Raw genomic sequence first — 15457 nt, forward strand, 5'->3', positions numbered from 1 at the left:
CCTGTTTGACCTGCGACCTGAGATGTGTTTTAGTTTTTGCCCCCCTGTGCGATTGAGTTTGACACTCCGGATCTAAACTGTTTAATTTTAAACTTTTTTTTATTATTTTTTGTTAAATATTATTCCTCTTATGATTTGTTATTTCCTCATATAGTTGAGCTCAATCTTCTCCCGAGTAATCAAACCATTTTTCATCTTCTGCTTCTTTTCAGACTCCCCGTCTGCTCCTGCTGCTCCTCCATGCTCGCCTCCTCCTGCCTCCCCCTCATGCTGTAAACGGTCCTCACCTCTGCCCCTCTCCCCCCTGAGTTTCTCTGTGACCTCCTCTCCTCCCACCAAGCAGGAGGAGGAGGTAACTCCTGTGTTCTCCTCCTCCTCTCAACCATCTTTGTACCATCCAGTCCCAAACGCAGGAGCCTCCCCACCCCCTTCCACCTCCCCCCCAGCCACCCTCTCATCGCCGCTCTCCAACCTCCCACTGAGCCTGCCGATCCCCCCTCCATCCACCACGCCTCCGCCTTCGTCCTCCGACCAGGATCAGGACCCCGAAGCAGGGCAGCCATCCCCCTCCTCACCCTCCTCCTCTTCATCATCCTCTCAGCCCCCGTCCCCCCCAACACCAGAGGAGGCCCCGGCCTCCCAGCGCCTCACCTCCCTCCACCTGGCAAAGAAGCAGGCCGACGCTGCCATCGCTGGGGAGAGCGAGGAGGAGGACAGCGAGAGCGGGGGGGAGGGCATCTTCCGGGAGCGGGACGAGTTCGTGGTTCGGACGGAGGACATCGGAACTCTGAAGGTGGGTCATGACCCCGCCCCTTGGCGGCAAAATAGACGCACCTGCATGACTCACACCAGCCCTCTCACGTCTGTAGATGGCTCTGCAGACCGGCCGGGAGCCCCCACCCATCTGGAGGGTGCAGAAGGCTCTACTGCAGAAGTTCAGCCCTGAGATCAAAGACGGTCAAAGGCAGTTCTGTGCAACCAGCAACGTGAGTGTGAGCTCTACGCCCTCCCCAGACACGCCCCCACCCGAACAAACCGCTGAAATATCCTTTGTTCACTGTTGGACTCAGGGGAATTCTGCAGCATTTCTGCACATCATTGCAATATTTTTTGAACATGAGTGATCACAAGCCTGTCACCTGAACACAACCGTGAAGCAAACACCGGTCGCGGGTGGGAGGAGGGATGCAGGTGCCAAAGCAAACAAACACTTGTGATCTTCCAGTTAAACAATGACATAGCTGCAGGAGGAAGTGAGAAAAAAACAGATACTGACCCTGTGACTCTACGTCCCCAACAACCCTCTCAAAACTTTAAAGAAAGAAAAAACTTAAGAAGCTCACAGAACTCAGAGATGGGACTTGAGACTTGGATTCAAGCTGCTCTTTAGCCTGAAGCTACGTTTAGCTCGACCACGCATTCTCGCCCGCTAGCTTGCCGCTCACAACACCAAGCTAACTTTAGCAGTGCAGAAAGCATTATTGGAGCGCAGACGAGGAAAGCAAAGACGTACATGGATCTAGTTGTCTGCAAGTAGATGCGTCAGAGCGGAGCAAAGCAAGGAGCTTGAGGAATGTCACCTGTAGCATCTCCGTCAACGCTACAGGCTTTTACAAACAGGATTTTGTCATCTGCTCCTGACTGACAACAATTTAAATGAAAACATACTTAGAAACACAATTTTAAGCTTCATTTTCATTGTGAACACTACCTTTCAAAAGTTTGGAGTTCACAGACAATTTTGTGTTTTCCATGAAAAGTCACACTTATTCACCAAATAAATAGAAAATATGGTCATGCTAGAAATGATGGTGTTTATTTGAAGTAATCATTTTTTCCTCCAAACGTTGTTTTTATCAAATAAACCTCTATTTACAGTAATTCCAGTATTGCAGACCTTTGGCATTCTAGCTGTTAGCTTGTTGAGGTCATCTGGAGAAATTTGACCCCATTCTCCTAGAAGCCCCTCCCACAAGTTGTGTCGTACCATACGCTCTAGCTGCTCTCAATGTCCACTCCATTACAGATAGAATAGCGGCTGCTGCTTCTTCTCTAGTTCTTCCACAGTGTGGAGGCGTGCTTTGGGTCTTCGTCATTTTGCACAATGAAACTGCCTCCAATCAAGTGCTGTCCACAGGGCATGGTGTTGTTAAATAGAGTGATAGCCCTCCTTATCTAAATACCCTTCAATCCTGAACAGATCTCCTATCTTCTCAGTTCCCAATCCCAGACCATCATGTTACCCCCACCTTGCTTCAGACTCTGTTCCAACATCTTTTCAGTTCAGTATCTCACGATGTTCTTCTGCGTGATCCAAACTTCGATTTGTTCATCCACAACTCTTTTATCCAACCTTTCTCTGTCCAATATCTGTCTTATCTTGCTCATATTAATCGTTTTCGTTTGTTAGCTGGTCTCAGATGTGGCTTTGTCTTTGCTGCTCTGCCCTGAAGGTTGGCATCCTGGAGTCACCTCTTCACTGAAGATGTTGAGACTGGTGTTTTGGGGGTTTTATTTAATGAAGCTGCCAGTTGAGGAGTTGCGAGGCGTCTAATTCTCAAACTGGAGACTCTAATATAATTTACTTCTTGCTCAGTTGTTCAGCTGAGCCTCCCACTTGCTTTTCTGCTCTACTTAGAGCCTGTTTGTGCTGTTCTCTACAAAGAGCAGTACACACAATTGAAGAAAATCTTCATTTTTTTGTAGTTTCTCTCATGAAATATCGATTGTCCAGTTTGACATGAAAGTTCCCGGTTTCTAGCCACTTTTAATTGACTCCAAAATGTGATGCTTCAGATTCTCAAAGGAAGGTCAGTTTTACAGCTTCTCTAAGCAGCCAAACTGTTTTCAGCTGTGGTACCATGTTTGCACAGCTCATCTGTTAGCCTCCTGACACAATGAGAAAACACATTGTACCATCAGAACACCACAGTGGTAGTTGATGGAAAAGGGGCTCTGGTCACCTATGTAGAGAATGCACCAAAAAACAGTCATTGCAACTAAAATAGTTGTTTTTTAATCATTTACCCCATTAATAATGGATAAAGTGTATTTCTGATTAATTTAAAGTTATCTTCATTGAAAAAAACGAGTGATTTTCTTTCAAAATAGGAACATTTCTAAGTAACCCCAAGGTTTTGAACGATAGTGTGTCCTCTGGCACCAGAAGAATTTTGCTGTAAGTTAGTCATCAAAACAGTGAAAATGCATCAATTTGTTTGAAATAACTCCATAACATGTTTACATACTCATTAAACAAACAAACAAAGAAACAACTCAGTTTTCCTGTTGACTTTAAACCAATAACTCTCACTGAAGCAGTACCGTGTGTTTGTCCGCAGTACCTGGGTTACTTTGGAGATGCTAAAATGCGTTACCAGCGTCTCTACGTGAAGTTCTTGGAGAACGTGAACAAGAAGGATTACGTCCGGGTTTGTTCCCGGAAGCCGTGGCATCGGGCCGGCCTGACGCTCAGGTACGTGGCCCCCACCCCCTCATCATGTCTCTCTCCCTCCGACGCTGGACTCATTCTCTCTGATGACCGACAGGCGCCAGACACTCGCCAAACAGCTGCCCAGCATCCACGCCCAAAGCCAGCAACGCATGGAGAGGCAGAAGGAGGTGAAGGAGCAGAGAGACAGAGAAAAACTACAGAAAGAGCACAGGGAGAAGATGGAGCAAAGGGAGAAAGAGAGGAAAGAGAGAGAACAACTAGAAAAGATGACAAAAGAAAAAGAGGAAAGGAAACAAAGAGAGAGGGAAAAGGAGGCAGAGGAAGCCGAGAAGAAGGAGAAGGAGCAGAGAGAACAAGAACACAGAGAGGTGGACAGACGGGAGGAGGATAAAGGACAAAGAGAAAGGGAAGTGAATGAAAGCAGAAACGGGGAACAGAGAGAAAGAGAACAGGAAAGAGAAAGAAAAGAAAAGGAGGTGGAACAGAGGGAGACAGAGCAGACAGAAAGAGAGAAACAACAAAGAGAACAGAAGGAAAGGGAACAACAAGAAAAGGAGAGAAGAGGTCAAGGAGAAAAGGAGAAGCAGAAGGACAGAGAGCCGATGGAGGAGGAGGAGAAAAAGAGTGAGCAGAGGAGAGACATGGAGAGAGAAAACAGAGAACGAAGGGATGGAGCTGTGGACCTGACGTGGCCAAAAGAAGAGAAGAGGGAAGAAAAAAGAGTGGAGTGTCAATCCAGAAGCAGGATACCCAGAGACAAGGCTGAGCCCCCTCCAAAGAAGAGGAAGAAATGGCTGAAGGAGGTGCCGTCCTCCTCCTCAGACTCAGACTCCTCAATACCCAGCGATGATGAGGGTAAGTGTGTGCGTCTGGGTGTAGGGTTTGTTGTTTAGATGTAGATGTAGTTTAGAACACAAGGGCCTCATGAAAATCCAAACATGGACAAAAATGTGACAAAACCAGGAACACGTCCCTCTTCTCTGTATGACCTGACAAAACTTCTAGAACCTTCAGACCTGTAACTCACTGGATCACCTTCCTGTGGTTACTTTACTAAGTATACTGACAAGTATTAAATCAGGGGTATCAAACTCAATCACTCAATCAACATAAAGGGGTTTTAAAAGTGCTGTCTGTTGGTTCTTGCTAAATTTTTTACAATTTAAAATAAACTTGTTTAATTCCTGAAATTATAGTCTAAAATTGTCTGTGTGCTGCCCCCTACAGGTTATCACAAGGTATTACAGTTGAATTTTGTGATTGGTCAACTGGTGTAAGTCCAAGAAGTTTCCCGTCATCATGCTCTGAGCTCCAGTATAAAAGCCCCGCCCATCTTTGAACACAACACACTCCAGAGTTGAAGTTCCCCATGTGACCGTTTGTTTGAGCTCTCCCTGCGATGGAGAGAGCGGCGGGGCTTTCTCCGTGTTGTTGACGCAGAAAGCAGCAGAGGTTCGCCCCCGCAACGCCATGAGCGGCGGAGATTTCTCCGCGATGTTGACGCAGAGAGTGCCAGAGGTTGTTCTGCTACGCCAAAAACAACAGATCTTGCTTGCTAGCTAAACCGGCCCTTGGAAAGGTGGCAGACAGAGAGCGGCTGTTGGATGGGGAGGCAGCCTGCTTGGGCCTCCTGAACTTTACGATTTTTTTTTGCATTTTTCAAATTTGGGCTGACAGTGGAGTCAGCCTCCAACTGTCATGTTTGGTTACTCTTTAGGTCGCAGCCCAAACAAGATAATCATTTATTGAAAACATTAAAAATACAATTTTAAAACTTTAAAAGCATAACTTTTTAACATTACTATGAATAAAAACAAGTAGGAATATTATCCCAGAATAAATCAACACATCAGTGATTTGTCAGAGTTTTTACGCCCTTCCTGACACAACCCTGAACTTGAGGGGCACAGGGACCCAGTTAGGCAGCAGCATCAAGGGTCTTGACTAAGGACCCAATCTGGGTGGGGGTCAGTGGACAACCCTGGGAATCGAACCCGGGGCTCCTGAGTGTCAGCCCTTCACCTAGCCCACTCAGCCACTCAGCCGCTTTTAATTCTTTGATTCAATGCAATTTTTAAAAGTCTTAACACGATCAACACAATCAATTCCAGATTCTGATGGAAAAACCAGCTCGTGACACCTCACTCCTTAAGAATTTACTGGAATTACGTTGATCATGTTCACGGTGGAAAAGTTACAGTACATAAAGATTTTTTGTTTAGGGATCACTGGCGATGCCTCAGGTGTTAACGGGTTAAATAACTTTCAATATTTTACTCTCCATAAAAATATATTTTGTCAAAATTATACAAGTCAGAAACAAACGCAAGATAACATCAGGCCATTAATAACAATAAAATAAAAGGATCTGGAGGGCCGGATCCGAGCCCCGGGCCTTTATTTTAACAGGTGTATTAATTAGTGCTGCCACAAACGGCCATTTCAATAGTTGACCTATCACCGATTATTTTTTCTGATTAATCGACTAATCATGTCATGTACAAACTTGATGTAAAGCACACATCTCAACCATCTTTAGCTTTAAACTAACTAAAAACTAGATATATAGCATTACCTGTGATTAATGCTAGTGTGAATGCTGGAAGCTGAATTTGGCCGCTGAAAAGGCTGAAACTGATTGCTGAAAATGCTGAAATTGATAGCCAGCTAAAAGATTAGCAAAATGCCAAAGTTAGCCTAAAAAACTGAAAAAAAGCCTAAATCAGCCAAAATAGCTAGCATATAGCTGAAATATTAGCTAAACCCCAAAACAGCCAAAAAACCTTAATAAATACCAAATAGTCCAAAAATCTAGCAGAATGACATTGTAACTTTCAACTTTACTACACTCTGACTCCATATAATATGAAGTAACAACTAATCGACTATTAAATTAGTCGTCGTCTATTTTAATAGTTGATTAGTCGTCGATTAGTCGACTAATCGTGGCAGCACTAGTATTAAACTAAAACAGAGCTGCAGGCCCATAAACCAACCTGCAGTGGCTTGTGACTGAGTGTGTGTGTGTTCCTGTGTGTGTGTATTGATGTGTGTTCCTCCCTGCAGACAGCTGTTGCTCCTCCTCCGTTGATCTGAAGTTGTCGCGTGTTTCAGGGCCTCTGCGCGCCTTGGTGAACAGCCGCGCTATGAGGGAGATGTTCAGGAGCTATGTGGAGATGCTGGTCAGCACGGCCCTGGACCCCGACATGATCCAGGCTCTGGAGGACACTGATGGTGAGCAGGAGCGGGAGGTCAGGAAGGATATGGAAACCTTTTCCCGGAGATTTCTTACACTTGCAGAAATAATAGCTTTATTAAAGTGGAATCTTACTTAGAATTTTAAAAGAAATACGGTTTATTACAACAAGGGGTTTGAATTTGAAACAACTTCCTGCTGAAGGTAGAAAGGTGACGACCTGCTGTACGAACAGCCTTTGTTAAAGTGGAAGTTCAGGAAGTGAGAATGTTCCCTCTTCCTGCAGATGAGTTATACCTCCCACCGATGCGGAAAATTGACAGCCTGCTGAGCGAACAGAAGAAGAGGCTGCTGGGAAGAGTCAACATGAGCGCTCAGCACCAGGTCAGCTCAGCCCCCCCCTGCAGGAAGCAGCGGTTACGTCTGCTACAGAACATCATTGTAGTCCTGTTGGTGACTGCTCTCTGCTTTCTCCGGTCCAGGAGGCCTTACACCTGTTTCCCAAAATGACGGCAGACCCTCTGGAGTCCGGAGCCGTCAGGGTTCACCTGGGCGGGGAGGGCTACAACCGCAAGACTTTAAATCGGGTCAAGAAGAGTATTTCCAAGCAGCAGGTGAGCCAGCATCTCTGACAGAGACAAAACATGTTAGCAGGGCCGGCCCTGGGTATAAGCGACCTATAGGTGGCCGTCTAGGGCGCCATCTGTTGGAGGGGGCGCCAAATCACAGTAATTATATATTATTATTTTTTTGTTTGTTTTGTTTTTTGTTAAACAGTTTGATGCACCACTCATTTCATGTGAAAAAAGTAATAATTTAGAAACAGATAAAATAACTCAAAGGTTCGATGTATTCAATAACTCTCCGGTGCAGCGCCCCTCCCTTCCTATTGCTGCTGCTAACGCCTGGTTCACACTGGACGCAGAAACGCAGCAAAGCACCACGGAGTGCATGTGGTGTCCGCTCTCTGCTGCAATTCGCACCAGATGTGTGTTTTTCCGCGATGTATGACAGGCGTTTCTGCTAGAGCTTTTGTTTGTTTTTACCATCATAGATAAATTAAAAACCTAAAAATACAACCCCATGTTTCTGCTCAGAAGAACTGCTCTCTGCCTCTCTCTTGTTGTTATATTACACCCAAAACTCAGCCTCACGACCCGCTCCAGAGTCGGCCCACTACGTTGATCTGTGTGTGTTTTAATTGTGTGTTTATTTTCATCTCTACAGTCTGTTTGGATACAAAAACACAACGCATTTATGTTTCTCTTATGTTTGAGAAATAAACCAGATTTTCTCATGTATCTTGATGTAACTTCCTGCCAGAATTGCTGTGGATCACTCGCGGTTCGGAAATAAAATAGACCAGACGCCGAAACGATCCGCTGCACGGCGCGAGCCTTCCACAGAGGACTGCGGCGCTCCGCGTCTGGTGTGAACCACACCATAGGTTAACAAAGGTGTCGAATGGAAGCGGCCTCCGTTCCACGCCACTTTACGGCGCTTCTGCGTCCAGAACCAGGCGTAAGCTGGATTGGGGGGAGGACAGCGGTGTGCAGTTTTGCTTCTGTCATTGCTTCTTTAAAACTTTAAGGATGAAAAAAGGAAGAGGAGGAAACACAAACTCAAAGCAGAGGTTTGTCTGTTTTACTTATAAAATTGCTTGGAAATTCACCCCTCCTGCATTTTGCTACAAGACGAATTTAACTGGAAAAACTTTAAAAAAAAATTGCCAGAATAGTTAGCATGTAGCTGAAATATTATCTAAACTCCAAATTTGCCTTAAAAAACCTTAATAAATGCAAAAAAAAATAGCCCAAAAAGCTAGCAGAATGATATTATAACTGTCAACTTCCCTACACTCTCAACTATTAAATTAGTCGTCAACGATTTTAAGAGTCGATTCGTTGACTAATCGTGGCAGTCCTTCTCTCTGTGAAGGTCGGGAGGTCAGGAAGGATGTGGAAACCTTTTCCTGGAGATGCCAGAAGCTGGCCATGTCTTACACTTGGAGAGTAGAGATCTAGAGTTTATTTTAACCTTTATCAGAGTTTTGGACGCGCGGTTTGTAAGTGATAAAACTCTGCTTTTTGTGCCCCAACGCACCCCAACAGGGCCAAAAGTTTTGAAACTGAAATTTTCAGATTCACAAACGAAAAAAAGAGTTTAAAGTGAAAAAAAGATATGAAACAGGAAAAAAAGTTTGGAAATGAAAAATTTGAGTTTTTAAACCTAAAAAGAGAACATTTGAAGCTGAAAATAATGAAGTTTATTTAGAATAGCAAAAAGTTTTGGACATTTTACTTTTTTTTTGGCCAAACACCAATATTGTTTTTCAATGTTTTATTTAGGTTTTCAAATATTCATGGCCCAGGTAGCTCCATATACTGCCAGTTAGCACATTTGCTTTTGATGAAGAGTTTCCCTGTTCGAGCCCCAGCTGGAACGACCAAATCTAAGACCCTGCAGGGAGTGCCAAATTCATTTTTCGCCTAGAGCCCCATGCGGCCCAGGGCCGAGCCTGCATGTCAGCGACTCTGAAAACAAGGATCTGCTGCTGAGAGGAGACGCAGCCGCTGCATTTACCTGTCTCCACAGGTATTTCATCAGGAAGAGACGACTACAAATGTCAGTTCATACTCAGGGATGTGCTTCACACGTCAGGCAGACAGAAGGCGGAGCACTGAAGAGTGACCTTGGGCTTTATCATATCTGACGAGAAGTAACAGAAATCGCTGACAATAATAACATTAAGTGGTCAACAAATAGTGTAACAACAAAAAAAATAATCGTGATTAACTGAAATTAATTTTATCCAAGGTTTCCTATTAATTAGGTTTTTTTTTTTTTTATTGATTCCTGGCCCTAACTACAACTAAAAAGTGTCTTTATGCAATTTTTTTTTTTTTATGATCATAGGCCTTAAACTTTTACTTTTACACCAGGGAAGATTATTTTTAATCTCTAAAAATTAACCCATTAACACCTGAGGCGTCAGCGGTGACGCTTAAAGACAAAATCTTTAATGTACTGTAACTTTTCAACTGTTACCATGATAATTCTCGTACAGGAGAAAAGCGGCTCCGCGGCGGATCTCTGGCTGCAGTCCCCCACCCTCCTTTAGTCCAGAGGAGCTCGCTCACTAGATACGCCGGCAGACAGACAGCTGCTGCGGGGGGGAACTGCCTGCTCGGGCTTCCTGAACTTTGTGACATTTTTCTTATTTTCATTGAGACAATAATGCTCTTGAGACAAAGATACTCTTCTTCTTTGTTTTTCACTGTCAAAGATAAACTGTACTGCAAAGAAAGAGGGGCTGACTCTGAAAACACTAGAGATGCTGCTAAGCAGCATGTAGTGTGCATTACAGAACATCCAAACCTTCTGTGCAATGGCAGAACATATGCAGACACAGCAGAGCAGACACAGTAGAGCAGATGCAGACAGAGCAGCGCAGACACAGCAGACGCAGACACAGTAGAGCAGATGCAGACAGAGCAGCGCAGACACAGCAGATCCAGACACAGTAGAGCAGATGCAGACAGAGCAGCGCAGACACAGCAGACGCAGACACAGTAGAGCAGATGCAGACAGAGCAGTGCAGACACAGCAGATCCAGACACAGTAAATCCAGACACAGCAGAGCAGACGCAGACATAGCAGAGGAGACACAGCAAAGCATACGCAGACATTGCAGACACAGCAAATGCAGACACAGCAGAGCAGACGCAGACACAGCAGATGCAGACACAGTAGAGCAGACGCAGACACAGCAGACGCAGACACAGCAGAGGAGACACAGCAGATGTAGACACAGTAGAGCAGACACAGCAGAGATGACGCAGACACAGACATAGCAGAGCAGAACCAGCAGGGCAGATGCAGACACAGCAGACAAAGACACAGCAGATGCAGACACAGCAGCGCAGACATAGCAGAGAAGATGCAGCCACAGCACAGCAGAGGCAGACACCACAGACGCAGACACAGCAGATGCAGACACAGTAGAGCAGACGCAGACACAGCAGATGCAGACACAGCAGAGAAGACGCAGACACAGCAGACGCAGACACGGCAGAAGAGACACAGCAAAGCAGACGCAGACATAGCAGAGAAGACGCAGACACAGCAGACGCAGACACGGCAGAAGAGACACAGCAAAGCAGACGCAGACATAGCAAAGAAGACGCAGACACAGCAGATGCAGACACAGTGAAGTGTCTGCAAACGTGCCATCCATCTTCTTGACCGCTTCTTCCCTTTCGGGGTCGCGGGGGTGCTGGAGCCTATCCCGGCTACTGTTGGGCGAAGGCGGGGTTCACCCTGGACAGGTCGCCAGTCTGTCGCAGGGCCTCAATCACACATCCATCCACACCTAGGGGCAATTTAGAGTCACCAATGAACCTATGAAGCATGTTTTTGGACGGTGGGAGGAAGCCGGAGTCCCCGGTGAAAACCCACGCATGCACGGGGAGAACATGCAAACTCCACACAGAAAGGTCCCAGCCGGGATTCGAACCGGGGCCTTCTCGCTGTGAGGCAAGAGCGCTAACCACTGCGCCACCGTGCAGCCCCTGCAGACGTGCCACAGCAGTCAAACCTATCCTGACCATTTCTGTAGAAATGATGGAACTCCCTTTCTCTGTTTTACAGGACATGAAGCTTTCAATAGAGACGTGTCGCATTTACAGCCTCTACCATTCTCTTCATCACTACAAGTATCACACTTTCCTGCATTGTAAGAAAGAGGTAAGACTCCACCACTGAATAGTGAAGCAGAAATAATGTTATTTTCCGTTTGTTTAAAACAGAAAAGTCTTTATAAGTGTTAACTACTGGAGTGTTAATAAAGAGAAAACTCAGGAGTTGATTTAATTTACTAAATGTTAAGCTGGGCCGTTTGGAGTTAAGCTGTGGCCCGTAGTTGCTCCACCTTTAGGCCGGCCATGGCACCGTCTTTTCTTCGTTCGTCCACCCATCCCTGCTCCTGTTTTCATCGAGGTCACAGCTCTGGAAGATTTCTCTGTATCACAAGGAAGTCTCTAATAATTATCAACTGACTTACCAATAATATCACAATATGTTTGTTGGTACAAAATGTTGTTTTAATTAGAACAATGAATTGATGTTTAAGGTAAAAGCTGTAAAACACAAACAAACAATGAAAAACCTGGAAATAAGCTGGTTAGGGCTGCTATGATTAGTTGACTAATCAACAACGAATCGACTAATGAAATAGTCAGTGACAGTCAGAGTGTAGTAAAGTTAAAAGTTAAAATGCAATCTGCTAGCTTTTTGGACTATTTTGGGGCTAATTTGGAGTTTAACCAATATTTCAGCTACATGCTTGCTGTTTTGAATAACTTAGGGTTTTTTCAGCTTTTTAGACATTTAACTATTTCCCAATTAACTAATATTTTAGCTATCTATCAGCTTTAGCGTTTTCAGCTTTCAGCTTCAGCGAATTCAACTATCACTTTCAGTATCTTCATCTTACAGCATTCACACTAGTATTATCACAGGTAATGCTATATATCTAGTTTTTAGTTAGTTTAAAGCTAATGATGGTTCAGATGTGTGCTTTACACCCAGTTTGTGAATGACCCGTCGATGAGTCGACTAATCAGAAAAAATAATCGGTGATTAGTCGACTGTTAAAATAATCGTTTGTGACAGCACTAAAGGTGCTGGAACTAAAGTTAAATCCTGTTTCCTCAGAGCTTGTTTTTCTGTTACACTGCATTGTCTGCTGCAAGTGCTTATAATGTGTTGCACCACATTTTTTTATTCCAAACAAGAACTAAATGAAGACATAAAAAGTTAAAAGATTAACACTATTTTGCTGCACTGCTAGTGTTTGGTTGGGGATGTGAGAGGCTGTAAGTTAGTGGGAGAGGATATAAACAAAGGAGTGATGGGAAATGGGGCGGCTCTTTTTCACTGCCCACAACTCAGAGGTGAATTTCTGATGAGCTCCTGCTGCTCTGCAGAATCTATGTCCTAGAAAACAACACAGTTTTTTTTTATTTTGACTAAAACAGTATCATCATAATGAAACGACCTCTGGGAACACTTTGAAAACAGTGTGACTTTTATTAAAAAATGTAAATGTAATGGAGTGGGACTTTTAAAGTGATTAAAAGCTGACACTGTGTGTCAAAACAGGAATTAAATGCTAAATAATTCCATATTTTTGGTAAATATTCCATATAAATCCTCCCATTGAAAAGGTGATAAGGTTGACAGCTTTAAAATCTAAAAAAAGCTCTGAGATTCTTAAGCTTCAGCTTTGGTGAATTAGACAGCCGTCAGCATGATATAATATTAGCATGTCAGGGCTAAGAGATTAGCTCTATGCTAACAGCTTCTACATGAAGTTGTGACTGTCAGTCTATAAAATGTGTAAAAGCTTTTTTATCTGTAATGAACACAGATCTAGGAAAAATGTAATAATGAAGAGAATTTCTAACAGAATAAAGGCATGGAGTTTTACAGAGATCATGTGAGTATTAGGGGTGTAACGATTCATTTAAACAACGATTCAATTTATATCATAATTTGTTATTAATGATCCAGTTCATAGTCCATATTTGATCATTTTGAACGATCTGATTTACTGACATCAAATGAATCCAGAACATCTTTATCCAAACTTCCACCAGTGAGACTCAGAGAGAAATACCTGGTACTGAACAGTTCAGGTGAAGTTTTCCAGATTCTTGTATTTCTTCAAGATAATAACTTAAATATGTGAACAAAACAAACAAACTAGTAAACAAGAATGAATGTCAAATCCATTCACATTTTAGTTTAATAAAGTTGTTTTTCCACATCAGAATAATCATTATTAGAACATTCTAGCACACTGTTCATGACTTTGATCAATATTTCCACACATTAGACTGGAATGACGGTTGATCAGTTTCTGCTGCATCACATGTTGTTTGCTGTGATGGTTGTTTTTATGCTATAGTAAAATAAACCTACCTGGTTTAATCAAAATGGTATTTTTGAAGATTAATTATAATTTATCTCACTTTGAAACATTTTTAATGGTATTGGACGATTCAATTTGAATTTGCTACAGACAAATTGATCTGGTTGGATCATAAGAAAAAAAAATGAATTCATCCAATGATAAATTAATCATTACACCCCTATCAAGAATAGATTCTTTTGTCCTATAAACTGATAGTCCGTGTTCCTAGTTCAGTTTCTAATGGTTTGCTGCAAATGCAAAATGTTTAATTATTTTTGTTTTGTGTTATACTTTTACTCACACAAATCCTCTAAGATTGTTGTTAAAACCTGAACCAAATTCTTTGTAAAAAGATCTAAAATATAAAACAAAACATTTCAAATTAGACTAAATACACAAACATGAAAATCATGGAAAATGCGAGTTTGCTAAAATTGTAAACTGGACATTCTTTCTCTCTTCCATCGTTCCAACGAATATATGTAAAATGTTCCCAAGTGTTTGGATAAAGCAGATGAAAGCTGTGTTTAAAGGGAAACCAAACCATGAATCAACTTTTTCTGTCTGTTGAACTCTGTAAATGGAGCTTTAAAAGTGCTGTCTGTTGGTCAACGACAAATTTCTGACAAATTAAAATAAAATGGTTTAATTCTTGAAAATATAATCCACAACCGCCGGTGTGCTGCCCCCTACAGGTCGAAACAAGATATTACAGTGGAACTTTGTGATTGGTCAAACCATTTACGCCATTTCAGAAGTTTCACATCATGATCTGCAGCTCCAGTAATGATAACAGTCCTGTTCCCCACCCCTCTGACTGGATTGTCACATTTCGGCTGTGGGCGGAGTCAGCCTCCAACTTCCCTGTTTGGTTACCCTTTAAAAAATGAGAGCATACATTCGATTGTGATCCCAGATGACAGATAAAGTTCATGACGGTTTCCTTTTCTTTTAAACCTCGATGGACCTTCTGCTGCTTCCTGAGCAGACGGACAGCATCGAGCAGGCCGCTGAGGACCCGGGCCAGGAGGAGGTGGTGCAGCAGTGCATGGCCAACCAGAGCTGGCTGGAGAGCCTCTTCAACTCCTTCGTGGAGCTGCTCAGCCTCAGCTGCAAAGCCTGAAGGACAGCAGCTTCCACACCCGCAGCACTTAGAGGGTGAAGAAACGGCGGTCGTGACGCAGACGAGGATGTCTGTGAATGTGATGGATTTACCTCCAAACAAGTCTTTGTTTTATTACAGAATACAAAAAAGATTTTTGCTAAGATGTTAGCAAAGCTGATCCCAGAAGTGATCTGTCTATAAAGATGTATTGATGCCTATGGTTTGTATGATTTATACAAGGTTGTTTTTAAACCCCCACCCTGAAGTGGGCTTGTTTTTTTGTTTGTTTGTTTGTTTTAGAGGGGTGTACATAAAATGGCCCGTCTTCTGTTAGAAGAGTGGCAGACGAAGACTATGTGATTGATGAAGCAGCCAAAAAAACGGTCAATGCATAACAAAAGAAAGACATGAGAGGGTTAAATGCTGAAGGTGAGAACGGTGAAAAACGGAACAGAGGAGTTTCTTAAAGAATCATGCTGTTCGTGTCCGTGTTCAGTGTCAGTCATTTTCTCTGTTTGTTGTTGGTTGACATTCGCTCCTGTTTGACCTCTCAGAGAATTTTTTTGCAAAGCGATTTTCTTGGTTTCATGTGTACATACTGTACAGCGACGTCATTCTCTAGATCACATTTGCTTTTCTGTAAATGAAATTCCTGTATTTGACATAAGAAATAAAACTCTTCAAATGAAAATAAGGATCAATAAGCAGCAAAATGAAGTGTCTGTG

General features: G+C 43.2%; 1 protein-coding gene across 3 annotated transcripts in view; it reads left to right on the plus strand.

Moving 5' to 3' along the window:
* The window catches only part of prr12b (proline rich 12b), a 38398-nt gene extending 22950 nt beyond the window's left edge, over positions 1 to 15448 (plus strand). For 2 of the 3 annotated variants that reach the window (XM_036213037.1, XM_036213038.1), the window contains exons 8-16: positions 213 to 793; positions 870 to 986; positions 3342 to 3475; positions 3549 to 4309; positions 6521 to 6688; positions 6937 to 7034; positions 7133 to 7264; positions 11301 to 11396; positions 14615 to 15448. In XM_036213037.1, the coding sequence (XP_036068930.1) occupies positions 213 to 793; positions 870 to 986; positions 3342 to 3475; positions 3549 to 4309; positions 6521 to 6688; positions 6937 to 7034; positions 7133 to 7264; positions 11301 to 11396; positions 14615 to 14749 (2222 nt within the window). In that variant the 3' untranslated portion in view covers positions 14750 to 15448. The remainder of the gene's footprint in view (positions 1 to 212; positions 794 to 869; positions 987 to 3341; positions 3476 to 3548; positions 4310 to 6520; positions 6689 to 6936; positions 7035 to 7132; positions 7265 to 11300; positions 11397 to 14614) is intronic. The other variant, XM_024271434.2, reaches the window with a different exon arrangement.
* The last annotated feature ends 9 nt before the right edge of the window (positions 15449 to 15457 follow it).

Source organism: Oryzias melastigma, linkage group LG8 (genome assembly GCF_002922805.2).
Source record: "Oryzias melastigma strain HK-1 linkage group LG8, ASM292280v2, whole genome shotgun sequence".
Classification (NCBI taxonomy): domain Eukaryota; kingdom Metazoa; phylum Chordata; class Actinopteri; order Beloniformes; family Adrianichthyidae; genus Oryzias; species Oryzias melastigma.